The 15,851-nt window shown below is 43.3% G+C and overlaps 3 protein-coding genes across 3 annotated transcripts; 2 read left to right on the top strand and 1 right to left on the bottom strand.

Annotated features, from left to right (window-relative positions):
• LOC119721255 (snaclec GPIB-binding protein subunit beta-like) lies at positions 1–1,101 on the top strand. Its single transcript, XM_038191238.1, has one exon. The coding sequence runs from the start codon at positions 99–101 to the stop codon at positions 630–632; it is 534 nt and encodes a 177-aa protein (XP_038047166.1). The 5' UTR covers positions 1–98; the 3' UTR covers positions 633–1,101.
• Positions 1,102–9,868: 8,767 nt separating this feature from the next.
• On the bottom strand, positions 9,869–11,250 carry LOC119721254 (echinoidin-like). The gene has a single exon (XM_038191236.1). The coding sequence runs from the start codon at positions 11,096–11,098 to the stop codon at positions 10,523–10,525; it is 576 nt and encodes a 191-aa protein (XP_038047164.1). The 5' UTR covers positions 11,099–11,250; the 3' UTR covers positions 9,869–10,522.
• Positions 11,251–12,124: 874 nt separating this feature from the next.
• LOC119721253 (echinoidin-like) lies at positions 12,125–13,289 on the top strand. Its single transcript, XM_038191235.1, has one exon. The coding sequence runs from the start codon at positions 12,223–12,225 to the stop codon at positions 12,865–12,867; it is 645 nt and encodes a 214-aa protein (XP_038047163.1). The 5' UTR covers positions 12,125–12,222; the 3' UTR covers positions 12,868–13,289.
• The last annotated feature ends 2,562 nt before the right edge of the window (positions 13,290–15,851 follow it).

Raw genomic sequence — 15,851 nt, 5'->3', positions numbered from 1 at the left:
TTTTGTTTGGCTTGTATAGTCGACCTGCATTCGAGGTGCAGCTCGCCTGAGACACAGATCGACACCCAGGTTGAGGAACAGACCCCCAGCCGTTCAAAATGCAGGTTTTCTCCCCTTGCTTGTTGGTTCTACTGGTCGCCGGCCTGGCCGCGGCCCAACGGCTCAACAACTGCCCGACGATGTGGTCCGGCGCCGGCGAATACTGCTACCAGTTCTTCAAGCAGCCTCTGCCCTGGCAGGAGGCGAGCAACTTCTGCTCCAAGTTCTCCTCCTGTGCCACGGGAGCGGCGGCCAGCCTGCTGAAGCTCGACTCAGCCCAGGCCGACACGCGGCTGGAGAAATTCCTGAGTCCAAAAGGCAACCCCAGCCCTCCCAACACGTGGATCGGCTTGGGCGATCCCATGAACACGGGTCAGCTCACCTGGCCTGACGGTACCACCACACAGAGCGTAGGCTACAACAACTTCGGGCAGGGAGGCCGGAACGGAAACTGCGCTTTGAAGGACACCCGCACGAACCAGTGGACCTTCGCGCCCTGCACGCAAGCGAACTCCTTCGTCTGTCAGATGCAGCGGAGCGTCCCTCCGCAGACCGGCGGCCCAGGCACCAATTTCCCTTCACGACCTGTCTAAAAGTCGGCTCGGACGAACAATTTCACGAACAGTTTGTGCAGCGTACAAGAGGAATTCGTACAAAAACTGAACAACCCAAACGGGATCCAAGATGGCCGTACGAGAAGTAGCACCAAGTATAGTTCCCTGCCCCAGTCTCACCAACATCCAGCGTGTTTTCATCCAGTATAGGTCGAGTACCGGCGATGACCATCAAAAAGTATTTGCTCCACCCTGTAAAACTTCTTCTGGTACAAACATTCATCGCTATCTTGTGAAGCTTTCTTCAGATGTGAGCAATAATTGAACTACAGAAAAAAATGACAGCATTCACTGAACAGTCAGAAACGAATTTATCGAACAGTAACGCATTTTATCGAATATGTTATCTCATTTTGTGTTAGTTTGTGTTAGCACTTCTTTGACAATAATGTTGGCAACGGGATTTTCAAGAAACGAATAAAGGAGAATCAATGGTCCATGAAATAAATTTCCTCTGTTTGACAGCTTCATTGATGTGTGAATAATTTTATTTGGGAGGGGGGTTTGCATGCGAGGGGGGGGGGGGGTGCGGTGCTGGGGATGCATCGGAGGGGTTGGCGGGTCCCGAAATTATGTTAAACAGAAGTTTCTGAGACGAACCCCAGTGAAAGGCGAAAAGGATTTTCTGATTATGAGCCCTAAATTGCTTAACACCCCAATCTCCAAACCCCATAAATCCTTGTACCCTGTACTGTATATTATACAAAATCCAATGTAGAGATATCGATTTCAAAAGCATGGGGAAAAGTGTACCATACAATTGTATACAAGTCCGGACAACTCTTCGAAAGGAATTAGTGGGTTCGTAAACCTTGGCTCGTGCGCGAGGCCGCTTGGTGGCGCTGCACAAGTCCCTGTTACTGGAACGCGGCCGTGAAAAAAAATTGTGAGATTTATGCAACTGGCCCTGCACTGTTCAAGTGGAAGGGGCGGGGGGCACCAGTGGGAAGTCTTCGGCTAATTTGCAATTCCAACCTTGGTACCGTAATGTAAGTGGCGGATCCAGTATTTTCGAAGGGGGGGGGGCATATTTCCAAAGGTTGAAAGTGAATGAAGTGCTGCAGTCAGATTTGTAATATTGAGTGATAACATTATTCAGGGGAAATTGGTCAGTCAGAGGCCGGGGTGTGCCTGTGTGCACTTCTTGGATCCGGCCTTGCATGGTTGTTGAAAAGGGGCAGTCCTTGTTGAATTCGTAGGAATAGGTCATTTTTGTGTCGCCTAAACGAAGAGGTTGTCAATTTGTTGTTGGGGTGGTGGTTTTTTTTGGGGGGGGTAATTTTTTCTTTTAGTCCCACTTTTTATTTCTTTCTTCTTTTCATTATTTCTGCTTCACGTCGTGGTCCATCGTTGTGTTTTTGGACCCTCCTCTTGGCAGGTTTTCCCGTCTGCCAGATCTCAGATACGTTGCTACAATTGACCTGGCAGTAGATATCTGTTTATGCCAAGATGGTCTGCAAGTTCAAGAGTGGGCATCAAACGAGCATGGTCTACAATCGAAATTCTCATGTAACGCCCATGAGCTGGCATATTGATGTTTCTAGTGCTTTAATCTAACAGTTTGCATAGTGATCAGAGTAGTGGCAGAGTCTTGTGGGAGACAGGTTTTTATATCTTTATTTCCAAATTGGAACAAAAGCGCTCCATCTTATTCTAACAAATAACAAACGACTTAACGACATAGACCTATTTCGAATTACTTTGCTTACTTTCCACGTATAATTGCCTAATGGTGAATTCGAATGACCAAACTTACACAGCTTGAAGCTCCGGCGAATTTGGATGCTCGTTTGTGCAATTTTAATTTGAATGCCCTATTGTTGAAATTGCATGATTAAAATGTGAAATAGCATGCTTTTAATGTGAAATTGATTGGTGTTTTTAGGTAATTGAATGTTGATCTCAACGTGCATTCAAATTCGTGCGAAAGTGGGTGATTGGTCACCAATTTGGCCACCAAATCTGCTAACTTGGCCGGTAAAACCTATTTATGGACTTTGATGAAACTTAGATGCAGTGGTCCTCATGGGTGGGAAGACACCATTCTTCATTGGATTACAGAGGTCAAAGATAATCCAGGCGTCAATTGAGGTCATAAGTCATAATGGAAAACATTTGTAAATGCTATTGTTTCATAGCAACAAATACATTCCAGGAGCCAATCATTTTCTCAACTGAAAATGAACAGCTTCTGCAAGAATAACAACACAAAACTAGGAACCGACCGCAGAAAAGGTAGTTGTTACAAATTTGTCCTTAAAATGATTACAATTTTCTGGAAGTTTACTTTAAAGTAAACTCTGACTTTTAATTTGCATTTTGTTTCTTGATTAATAGATTGTACGAAGAACATGAAGAGTGCCGTATATTTTGTAGAGAATTTAAAAACAGGTCCAACATTTTCGGACCTTTACTCTGTGGGCTATACACCTTTAATATGGGTTGACGACGTCATTGGCGTTATTGATAGCGTCTTATGGGGTGAGACAAAAAGAAAATGATTAATGATTTTCACCTTAAAAAATCAATTACATTTGATACACCAACGAATCATGTATTATAACCGAGCTGCCGAAGCATGTAGTGAACCAAAATTACTGAAATTGATCCATGCTATTAGAAGTTATGCATGTTTTACTAAAACAACCAATTTCTTTGCAGCTAGCTGTCCACGGAATGCTATTTTGAAGCTGTAGACCTTGAACAAGCTGTCACCAATTCAGTAATGCTCCCTGTATCCAATAACAGTACCAAGCGCGGATCCAGAGGGGGGGGGGGGGTCAACCCCCCCCCCCCCAGCTCTGTTCAAAAAACAAATGTCCATACAATCGAATTTAAACAGCGCCCCCTATTGAAATATGGTACCAGCCCCCACCCCCCCCCAGCCCCAGTGTCCGGAGAGAAAAAAATGTGAACATTTTAAGAATTTTTTGCTGATGAACCCCCCCCCCCTGCGAAAATTCCTGGATCCGCCCCTGATCGAGTACTGAATGATAATGGGGGGTTTTTTTGTGCAAAAAGGAACCAGACTAGTTTCCTCCCAGCCTCACTTTGGTTACGTTGATTTGAATGGGAAAAATCAAGATGGCCGCAACATGATAATGGTCTATTCAGCTGAGTGAGAACCACAAATTACACGCAGGCATTTTATATACAAATGATATTCGAGTAAACACATTACTTCTACTGTCAGATTTTGTGTTCTGTATAATGAGAAACAAATCAATTTCTTTTTCTGAAATGATGATGGTCGTTTTTGTCCATTCGTTGAGGTAAGAAAATCTCCATGGTTTATTGTATTTAATGCGTATCGGTAAATGGTCAAAAGTGGACAGCTGAATTTTGTGATATTTCTAATAAAATGGAAATAACTTGTGAATAAAGAGTGAGCAAATTACGTGAAGTTTTACAGTCAACAACGTGTACTCTATATGTTATTTTCATTAAATTGAGCGAGCCACGTATTTTTCAATATTTCTTTCTGACTTGGTCACTTTCGTTTTGACTCACCCTCATGGGCGTCGCCACGATTTTTCTAGGGGGGGGGGGAGCAAAATCCTTGTACTTTCTTTGGCATATTCTCAATGTATCTTTTTTTTTCGAGGGTGGACGGAGGACATTCACCCACCCCACCCGCATTTATCTATTTATTTATTAATTACATCCCCCATTTATTTATATATTTATTACATTTCTTTACCCAGGGTTTGCCCAAACGGTTTAAAACTGGTTTCCTTTGGGGCCCTGCATATTATACACACATGTACAAATAAAATACATTACAAATACAACACACCACAATGAGTTAACGTAAAAGCATACGAGATTACTGCATGATCGTAAAGAAACTATTGGTTGGCGTAGCGCTACTTTCCTCGCCTTCCACCGCTGTGACCCGGGTTCGAATCCCGCCTGGGCCAATTATGTGGATTGGGTTTTTAGTCCCTACCTGATTCCGTGGGTTTTCTTCAGAATATTCTTCTGGGCTTTTCCTCCCACCTCTAAAACTGTAATTTCTTCTCATTGTCTCCTCTCTACAGGTTTCGTCAGGCTTTCGGGCTACAGTGCCTAGGGCACTTTTGAGGAATCCTTGGTTTCATTACTATTCAATTTCAAATAAAATTTTAAATGTTATACAACATTACCAAGAAACATAATACAGTTTGAAACGACATTGCTATAGTTTACATCCATTAACACCCCTACAGACGCCCATTGTTAAATGTGTATTAACTTAATAGCAAATATGACTTCACACCTCTTTTTCTGTGTTGTTTTTCTTCTTCTCTTTTTCCCCTTCCTTTTGGGGGTGCTTTCTGCCCACTTCCCCCTTTGCTCCATCCTGGCGACGCCCGTGCTCACGTACGGTGCAGTGCGACATCTCATGCGAGGTAACCACACCTTATAAATTCCTTTCAACCTATGTATCCACGACTGTTGTCGTCGACATTACTCCATTACTAAATTTGGGATCGTTCTGCGAGAACCATAAGCTTGGAGAATTTTAGTTTCCAAATTCCCTTTAAAAATGCCTGTAAAAAATGCAACCAAGGAATTTGCTGTTCTGAATTAATTTTGGAGAAACAAATAATCAAATCATGCTTTTGATCTTCTACAGCATGTTTGTTTATTGTGTCTGTGTGTCCTAATCTCTATCTGTTTGTCTGACCTCCAACCCCTGGCCACGCCCGAGCAGAAACTAACAACCTAATCCTCACGATCATTGTTTCCGTTCAGGTCAACAAATGCCAGTGCCACCTCGTCCCCGAACGATAGCAAGGACGAAAAAATTTACCAACTTCCTGAGATAAATTAAAGACAATGACACACTTTTTGCCCCCCTCCTCGAGCCCCTTGAAACTACCTCCTCCCCCTCTTCAATGAATCATCGAGGTCATGTAGCAGTCAACAGGATGGGTTAACTCAACAACCTTATTTGGTCTTTACAACCAGCCGTCCAGGTCTCTGAAAGGGTTTATTATAGGGGACCATGTCCAAAAATTAATGTCTTCGTGTTTCGAGCCGCAATATTATTGACTGAGAGGTGTGCACCACGCCAATCGCGGTTTGTCATGCCCTGGTTATAAAGTCTCGAAAACAGATTTTTTTTTTTTTCAAAAAAGGGTAAAACACATCGAGAACGTATTTAAAAAAAAAAAAAAGAACAAAATCATTTAATCCATTTCTTCCTGCTATACACTGTACAAAAAGATGGGCAAAGCCATATTGCTATTTATTTGATGGAAGGGATAGGGCAAATGTTCCCCTGCCAATGCTTAATTGGAAAATGATAAATTGAGAATATGTTGAAAAGGTTAAGAAATTTTGTGGGGAAATGGGCTTTGAACCCCCCCCCCAAAAAAAAATATCCTGGCTACGCCCATGTCCGCTGTAGTTGAACGAAGTAGAGCTCTTCTAAAGAAATTTTTTTTTTTCAATCTCCACTCTATGTGTTGTGCCCGCCCCCCCCCCCAAAAAAAATGCATTAGGCCTATTATTGTGCTTCGTCAACGAATTAAAAATGTCATCGAAAGTTTATTCTACCTCCATCTTTAAACCAAGTAAGTTTTATAACAATAATTTGGTCAGTTACTTTTTGGATAGCTGGATGATTTACTGTAGCTTGCTTTTCGTTTGATTTGAAATGACTACGACTAGGTAGGCCCTATACGTATACGTAATTTTGGACAAAAAATACTGTGGTAAGTGGCAATATGACTGATTGAAATGCATGTAAATTGAAACATCAATGTTGGGTAAATAGAACTTCTACAGCGACAAATGGAATTGGAATCGGAATTTACTGGAATTCAAGTGCAGGATATTACGACTGTTTTGTCGATCGATTTTGACTGATAAACAACGATTTTGTTTGGGAATTTGGAACTTTCAACATGTCTGTAAAGAATAATGTAGTATCCAGACGCCACATTCACATGTTTGCCAAATTCACATGTTTGCAACATTTTTGCAACGGCTGACCATGTGAAGAACAAGTGTCGTAGGCCTAAGGATGCAACATTCTTTCCTTTTGTGACAAAATGAGGGCGCTGTTTCAAGCCATTTTTCGGAGTATCAGACAGCGCCATTTTTAAAAGAGTGTTGTGAATGTGATGATAGCACGCAGCAAGTCTTGAAATTTGAACTCAAACTAGTCAGTACTTTAGTAGTACGAAAAATACTGCACGTGTCGTTGTTTATATCCAGGGGCAGTTTGGAAGGCCAAGACTGCTAATTACACCGTAACCTGCCGTGCTCAGGATTGCCTTGCGAAGTAAGTAGACCCACACTTTTTCGTGAATTAAGGATTCTTATCTGATATTTTACTATTAAATGCTAAAATTACTTCCGCATACAGTGCGCGTCCGCATAGAGGTACAACCATTAATCTCGATTTGTAAGACTAATGGGGATGAATGGGTACAACCGAGTAAGTAGGCCAAAAGGCCATCCGCCGAGCTCATGAATAACAGTTATGCCCTCAAATTAATCTACAGGGTGAGTAAAAAAAAAACGAAACCCAAATGTCGGGACCATTGTTTTTTTGTAAGTTCTGCATGTAACACTGTCAAAATCTGTGATATAAAAGCTCAATTCATAAGCTTTCTTTTAGAACAAGAATAATTCAAATCACTCATGTACTTTTCAAGTTACGGACTTTTAAACACAAGCACCGTTTTAAAGTTCTGTCCACGGATCACAAGAACGCAAGTGTTCTTTCAGCAAAATGGAAACAAATCATATAGGGATGTGTGTAAAATAATTGTTTTCGTTTTGCCGAAAGAACGCACACCTTTTGTGTGATCCGTCGACAGAACTTTAAAATGGTGCTTGTGTTTAAAATTCCGTAACTTGAAAAGTACATAAGTGAATTGAATGATTCCTGTACTAAAAGAAAGCTTATGAATTGGGATTTCATGTCCTAGAATTCAAAAGTGCTACATGCAGAACTTTACTAAAACAATAGTCCGGACATTTGGGTTTCGTGTTTTTTTACTCACCCTGTATATTAGAGAGTTCTGAGAGCCATGGAATTTCGGAATCGAAGACATTATGGCACTGCCACTGTATCTCTGGCCTGTACTTGGGGCTTTTTTGGGTCCGAATGTGGCGCTATATAGCCATTATGTGGAGGGATCCTTTTTTTAAATGACTATACTTTTCCAATTTGGGAACCATCTTTCTATGTAGGGGTGGTCTTCTTTGGGTGAGAATTTCTCCAAAAAATCAAAGGTCAACCAACCGAAAATTGAAAAGAACATGAAGATGACATGTTTGATCATCATTTTACCGTGCAGCCCGAATGTCTTGTGAGAGTTCTGAGTATTTTGAAAAGATTTTTGAAGTGTGTGGATTCAACACTGGTGTCTATGGGAATATGTTTGCTTGGGTGCACCCCTACAGCTTTCAATAATGTGTGCCATGCTTTAGAAGCCACGAGATTTTGCGAGAAGACTGGATTTCTCAACGTTATACGTTGGTGGCGTATAATTTGGGTGGATTTTTTTTTTTCAAGGAAAGAGATTAGCCGGTGAATTTTAATGTTGTGGTATTTAAGCACTGTAGTATGGGCCCTTGTACAAATTGATACATTTTGCAATTTGATGCAAAAATTATGTCTAAATTTAATCGGACTTTTGATCCATCAACATGCGTGCATGTGATCTGTTTCGCGCCCCAATGGTTTGAAACCTAATAACGTTAGGGTGTAGCGCCACCTACCTGAATTAGAAAGCAAGGGTACTTTGGTCACAGAGGGGAGACCACAAATTGCAAAGGGAAATGCCAAAGATGAAGTGTTCTCATCATTATTTGGGTGACCAAATCCATTTCCATGGCAACCGTGATCGATAACCTCAGGCTGAACACCTTCGATCGAGTGTCTTTCTCTGAATTGGATATTGACAGTGTTCAGCTAAACACTCCCCCCCCCCTCCCCAACACACACACACACACACCCACGCCCACATGTATTTGCCTGCAATCGGGGATCCCCTATTGTCCCTCTTTCGTTTGTACTCTAACTTTTTAGGAATACCTCCCATATGTTTTGTACACGAATACAAATAGGGGACCTCTCGGGAATTGGGGACCCTATTGTCCTCTATTGCTTAACGTCCCCTATTGAATGCAAAAGCACATACCCATCTTTTTTTTCTTACTATACTCATGAGGACCTGATGCCCTGTGTTCCCTATTGTTTGTACTTAACTTTTTCTTGAAAGCTCCCGCAAGGTTTGTACACGAAATTCTCCCGAGGACTAGTGCCCAGGTCCTCGGGCCCATTGAAATCGCACACATGCAATAGTCCCAAGTCCTCAGTATAAATGGATAACAGACCCACATTTTCCCCCAAACAATATTCAGGGGCGCATCCAGGATTTTTTGGGGCGGGGGAGGGGGGGGGTTCATCAGCAAATCAATGCTGAAATGTGGACAGGGTTTTTTTTCTCCGGACACTTTGCCTCCGTAAAATCAATAAGGGGTGGGGGGGGGGGGGGGGGGGGGTCGCACCATACTTTCAATGGGGGGGGGGGGGGGGGCGCGCTCTTCAAATCCGACAATCATCTACACTTTGTGTAGTAATACCCCCGTAACCCAGCTGGCTCTGACCAAATTCTGTGCACAGGCGGATATTATTTACAGTATAATTGTCATAATTCTTTTGGGGTGTCACAGCAGAGGGGGGGGGGTGTTCACATTTGCTGAATTTCTGTGAAAAAAATATATATATTTGAGCCAGAGCTAGGGGGTTTCCCCCCCCCCCCCCCCAGATCTGCGAGTGATATTGTGCCCCATTTTTATTTTATTCAGTCCGGTCTTTTTCAATTAATTTGCTGCGAGGGTGTAGAAATATTTGGAAGGAAGTCAACAGACGGTGGAAGGGATAGATTTAGTCATAAATGGGCGCTATATTGCAATTAACCCAATCTTATATTTTTGCACTAAGATTTAAAAGCGCTTTTACAACTCCCCCCTCCCCCCCCCCCCCCCCCCTTCAATCATCATTATTGTTGGCTAACGTGATCCCTACTACCAACGGGTATGTCCCGGATGTCTTGCAGACTGATAACTATGACTTATTTTATCATAAAGCTATCCAAAAAAGTGAAATTTAATTTCACGCTTCCAATACACAAGCGTTTGGTTAAAATAATTTGAAATTACAAGCTTATAAAAGTCAAGCAAAAAATTGAGAAAATTACAAACAAGCGTGAAATGTTGACGACCGTTTAATGCTGACAATTCTCAACAAAATCTGAGGAATTTTTTACAAACTTGGCCAGAAAAAAACCAGTTTACGAATGATCCAAGAAAATCCCATATTGTGTTTGATTTGAACAGAGCGTAATATTAAATTATTACTGTGGATAGGAGTATGACACGTTTCACCTAATCGGCTCCGTTTTCATTGACAGTCTTTTCATCTCTTTCAAATCGTTAGCTTTAATGAACTTTTTTTGTTAATGCTTTCTATCATGTAATGAAGGACAACTTGACAGAAGTTGCAATGGCGATTTCCTGGATTGATATTGAAAAATGTCGAGTGCAGCTCGACTTAAATCGTATAATATTTTGTAGTGATTTTTCTGCATGGTTGTTCCAAAGGGAACAGACCTATATGAAGTGGTGCATCATTTTTCCTTTTCCGGGAGAAACAAGTATAATCAAATCGTTTCCAAAATAAGTAAACTTTTCATTACGATGAAAGGTAAAGTCTGTTACTACGGCGGCCTTGACAACCACGTCCAAGTCAACAACTACATCTTCTTGGGGTCGGAAAATACTGTGAAAAGTTCGGAGTTATCTGAGTGTTCGGAGTGTTAAAGTTTGGCGTACGTTGATGGCACAAAAAGTCCACGAGAAAGTTACACACCAGGCCTAGAAGAGGGGACATTGATTGCTGGACACTCCATGGACGGAGCGTCTTCAATAATACACACGAATGCCAGCGGCGTAGTGCAGTCACGCAATTGCCACATTTCAGGATTTCTTCCAGGCTGAGGCTGCCGTCCAGGCACCGTACTTGACCCGTCCATGGACACACAGTCTTCGTTGCTGAAGGCGCCTGGTGGAGTGAACCACTTGCTGAAGGGAGTGGTACCCGGTGGGTAGGTCCAACCGTCGCTCCACTCGAACTGACCCTCTGTCCGCCGGTCATTGTAGCCGATCCAGAAGTTCTCCGGCGTATTGAAGACCAGCGTGTTGTACAACATGTGCACGAAGCGGTTCTCCTGCTCCGTGTGGATGGAGACCAGGTTGCCCAACCCGCTGCTGGCGCACGACGAGTAGGCGTTACAGAACTGCTCTGCCTCGTGCCAGGGCAGCTTCTGTGCCACGGGCATGTAGCAGGCGTTGTTGCCAAACGCCGTGAAGTCGTCCGGGCACTGTGCGGCTGCAAGGGCGGCCAGAGTCAGCAGCGACACGACCTGTAACATCGCCATCTTGTCCTCAGTGTAAGGTGAAAGAGTGGAAATGATGCGGCGAAGTGGACTTCTCACAGACGGCACACGACCTACCGGCAAGCGCCTCGTCACAAGAATGGTGAGGTATCTCTATTTTGAACCGTCGAACTCACCGCCCGTAGTAAGAGTCCACCGTTCGGCTATCGATTCTCACTCTCCTTCATCACGATGAGGGCGTGGACAAGGGCCAAGCCAATGTAAAATATGTAAATATTATTCAAATCAGTCCATCCACCTCGACCTGCCGTGACGAGGCCATGCTGACGTCACGATGTCAAGGGTGAGATATCCCTGGCTGGCCCCAGCCTCATGAATCACTCACTTCTGATTTCCGCTGATTATTGGATGACGGAAATAGTGGGCGTGACGAAGATGAGGTCAGCGTTATTGTCAAAAAAAAATAAGACAGCCCGCACCCTCTTATCCTTAAACAAAATATAGAGAAAAGCCGCAGCATCCCTGCAGCTCGTGGAGTTTCATTTTGGTCAAATTGGCTTCAAGCTTGCATTGCCCCCGCACGCCACTAGCATCCCGAATAGTCATTTAGGTGCCTTGTGCGTCTACTCAAGGAATATTGAGACCGAATTGAACGGCAATGGAAAGGTTGCGGGTTCCAATCCCCTTATAATCTGGATTCCCTCAATTCCATTCTTCTATACTTTATTCCCATGCTTGTCCTACACTGATTTGCGTCATCTTATCCTAAAGATGATTGATGTATACCGCAGAATTTTTGGCTTGTGTTATGTTTCATTTTAAATCGTTGGTGTTACATTGTGTTGGTTGAAGATAAATAGTAACATGGGATATAACTGTAACTTGTGTGTTTATGCAGACATTTCGAATTTTGACGACATCGTATGCGTTAATACCGAATATAACCTGGACTGACATTATGTTAATGAGATTTTTGTTGACGAATCAGGCTCTAGCCTGAGTGGTGCATAATTCTCGGTTCTGCACATGCGCATAGACCCGTTGAATTTCGTTTAGCTGTGGATAGGAGGGATCGATAAGGCCGGGCGGTTACACTGCAGCCGACCAACCACTTCGACACTCGGCACCCAAGTTTTTTTTGCGCTAGTCCCGGCTTCACCCTCAAGATGAAGCTGCTAATACTAACCTGCCTCACGCTATGCTTGGTGGCCTGTGAGGCTCAGCTAACCTGTCCAACCTACTGGACCCGCAACGGCAATAGCTGCTACCGAACCTTCGGTCTGGCGCAGACTTACATGCGAGCCAATGACGTGTGCCAGTTGTTCACCTCGTGCGGCTCGACCGGTACGAGCACCGGGCAAGGGCACCTGGTCTCCATCAACTCTAAGGAGGAGAACGATTTCGTGTTCAGCTTCCTGGCCGGCCGCTACGGCGAGATCCCGCCACCGCCGGGCTGGCTAGGCCTGAGCGACTACGACCCAGAGCAGGGCGGCCAGGGCAACTTCCGGTGGGCCGACGGCACCATCCCCGGGTCCAGCACCTTCTCGGCCTGGGCCAACAACGCCCCGCGGCAGAACGGCAACATAAACTGCGCGGTATTCGGCGAGATGATCCTGCCCCGGTGGATAGACATTCCCTGCGAGGAGGAGCTACCGTACATCTGCGAGGTGGCGGCCAGCGTCGATGCCTGCTCGGCAGCCAGCATGCCACCCGCTACCAACCCCCCTCCTTCACCGCTGCTGACGAGTCCCAATAAACCTAAGACCATTCGCTATTCCAAAAAGCACAACAAGTACTCAGAACCAGTTTAGGCGGGCTAAAGTAATTTGGAGTGACTCTGAATAACATTTGCTACGTCCAGTGATTTGATCCCCTTCTTCGAAGTCAGGGTTCCGGACTACAAAACAAGACGCCAGCCCCTTCATCTACTAAGTCCAACTTGTGACATGTTCAGACCTAAAAACTGACAAGAATAACTACATGTATAATAATATTTGTTTTCGTCGAGGCAGTTTTTGTTTTGCTCGTTTTACGGATTTGAACTTAACAGGTATGACACCTGACCCATGACCCGGATTCATCACATGAAACGTTGATTTCAAAGTTGATCATCTTACTTGTTCATTTAAGATCTTTTTTTAAATGATAAAAGTGATTAAAAAGGAATTTTAATACCGATTTGTTGATGAAAAACGAATAAATTCAACCAACCCTTTACAATGGGAGTAGTTTATCTATTGTGAAGAAGTCATTGATTTGTTGTTTATATGGGGAATGCATCGTAATGTACCGTGTAATCTCAATGCTAGCCCTATGTCAGAATTTCAATGAGCTGCCTCGCAGAAAGTTATGCCCTGCAAAATTTCTCGCGAAGCAAAAATCAACTTTGGACTCGATCCAAGTAATGAAGGGCAACACCTGGCATGTTATTAAGTGAAGAGCAAATTTGCTTGCTTAGTACCTCCACGCATTTGTCCCAAAGTGGTTTTGATTCTGTTTTGGTGTAAACAATCCTGGCCCCTGTGTATCTTGAAAGCAAAAAAAATGAATGAAAAACCACAGAAAAGTCTACTTTTACTCTAAACCCTGTAAATTTACCTTCTAGGAAAATATCGCCACCTCAGCCACGCACAGTGTGAATGCAATGTCGATTTAGTGATTGAAATTGTATTTCAGACTGTTTGGGCGTATAAAAGAGTCATGGGGGGGTCTAGTCGCGCCAATGCACACCCTCATTGCAGTATATTCGATTCAAATATGCTGAAAATGCAACCTCAACCTCAACCTAGAAGACGGCAGATATCCCCCCCCCCCGACTCCCACGGCCCTGTCCATCTACGGCCGACTCCTAGTGTCCACGATTGGGTATTAAAGCGTACAGTCGAAAGTCGTGAGCTATAGTTCATATCAATCCCCATTTGGCAAATAACTTGACAAGATAAGGGGATTCAAATGGCAATTCCTTTGGGTCGATATCGCCCTCAATTAAATTGGAACACGGCCGGATAGGCGGATACCAACCGTCATAAATTTAGAACGCAAACTATGGCGCAGTGACTGAATAGTTTTCGAGTTCTCACTTTGTAGAATGTTCTTTCTTTTTTGCCATCACCAGGGGGTGTTTTAGTTTGTGAAATTATACGTTGCTGTGTTTTTCTCGGGTCGTTTTCGAGGTCACTTGTGGAGGGTGGGGTGCAAGCAGGTCAGCGAGTCAAACACCCAAGTACTCTGTCCCTTGGGTTTCTCAACCGATTTCCGTGCTTGATTAACATTATGGAAATATGCATGGTTATGAATATTCATTGCTCACGGTTTTCCTTTGACCTCGGGTCAAAATCGTGATGGGTCCGGAAAGGGGGATGAATCGGGGCACTCGGTGATTCCAAGATGGCAAATCTCTGGCTGGCACGGTGAACGTATGAGTCAGACATCGTCCGATTGGCCACAATTTCCGGCCCAGCGCTTTGCCTCTACAATCACAATGTGTTTTTGGCCTCGGCGCTAAACCAGGCAAGCTGCTCTTAATCTTTGAGCTCTTTCAATACGGAAGGCGCACCTGGAAATTCAGGGATCATCCCAGCCAAACTCGTCCAAACTTTGTCACAAAATGAGAAGACTATAGCATGCCAACAAACATTACAAAAAAAGATGAGGCATCTGCTATGTGCCATTTCCAAATAAATTCTCAGATGTTCGTTCTTTCAGAAAAGTGAGTAGTGAGTAGGCCCTATACTCTAAAGTAGAGTGAGGTTTAGTAGGCTGTCAATAAAAAAGTAAATCTGTAATGCTCAAACCAACGCAAAATAAAATCTGTTTGAAACGATTTTGGACCTTGGAATATCTTGTCGTTTGTACATGACGAAAACTAAAATTAAAGGGAATATACATCATTTGCTTTGCTTTAATTTTCAGAAATGGATGGAATTGGGGGGTTGGAAATATAAAGCAAATATAGTTACACTGACTTTTTGAGGTTTTGGGTTCGAAAATGCTATAAAAACCAAGAAAAACGATCATTTTCCCGTAGTCTGGTTCCCTGACTCCATATAAGAAGAAACAGAGCAGTTTACATACATTGGGGAATTGTAAGGTCAGGGAACCAGTCTAGCTGGCTCGTACCCGTTCATAGGTTTGTAATCGATTGCAAACAAGTGCAATGGTCAATTGGGGCCAGTATTTGAAAAAAAGCCAGTTGTTTCCAACGCTGATCGGCCGATCAGCGTTGGAAATTGATACAAAAATACCACTTTTCTTGAAAATGACAGTATACCAGATGCCATAATTTTACTGGATGCTTTAGACTGTCATTTACCAACATCCTATTAAGGTTTTTCGCAAAAACTTGGTAGTTTTATTTTTCGATATTTGCAAATGTTGTATATTCCCTTTAACTATGCTATTATTCATGTTTGAAACATTTTTAGTCGATGAAGCCTTCACATATAATTAGAAACCCTTTCTATTTCCTGTTTACATTAGTTAATCATTAACATGGGCTAAAATCGGCAAAACCTCCAAAAATATTCGTGCCACGCACAAAACAGCTACCTTTCTTTTTACAAAACAGGTTCCGTAAACAAGCTGAAGGTGTGATTATTTATGACGGAAATATCAGCTAGAAATACATTGAAACGGACTTCTGCATCAAAAAAAAACCAGCCGAGGGTGAGATGACGGAATGCCCAACAAGGGTCAAACGTAAGGTCACAGTGACCACGCCCACCGGCAACTCTTGACGAATCATGTAGCGTCACAGGTTAAGCAAGCACGCACGCGCAGTCCATCCACCTCCCAT

This window comes from Patiria miniata, unplaced genomic scaffold (genome assembly GCF_015706575.1).
Source record: "Patiria miniata isolate m_02_andy unplaced genomic scaffold, ASM1570657v1 HiC_scaffold_13, whole genome shotgun sequence".
Taxonomy (NCBI): Eukaryota; Metazoa; Echinodermata; class Asteroidea; order Valvatida; family Asterinidae; genus Patiria; species Patiria miniata.
Note: the sequence above shows the minus strand (reverse complement) of the source record. Positions and strands in the feature narration are given on the sequence as shown.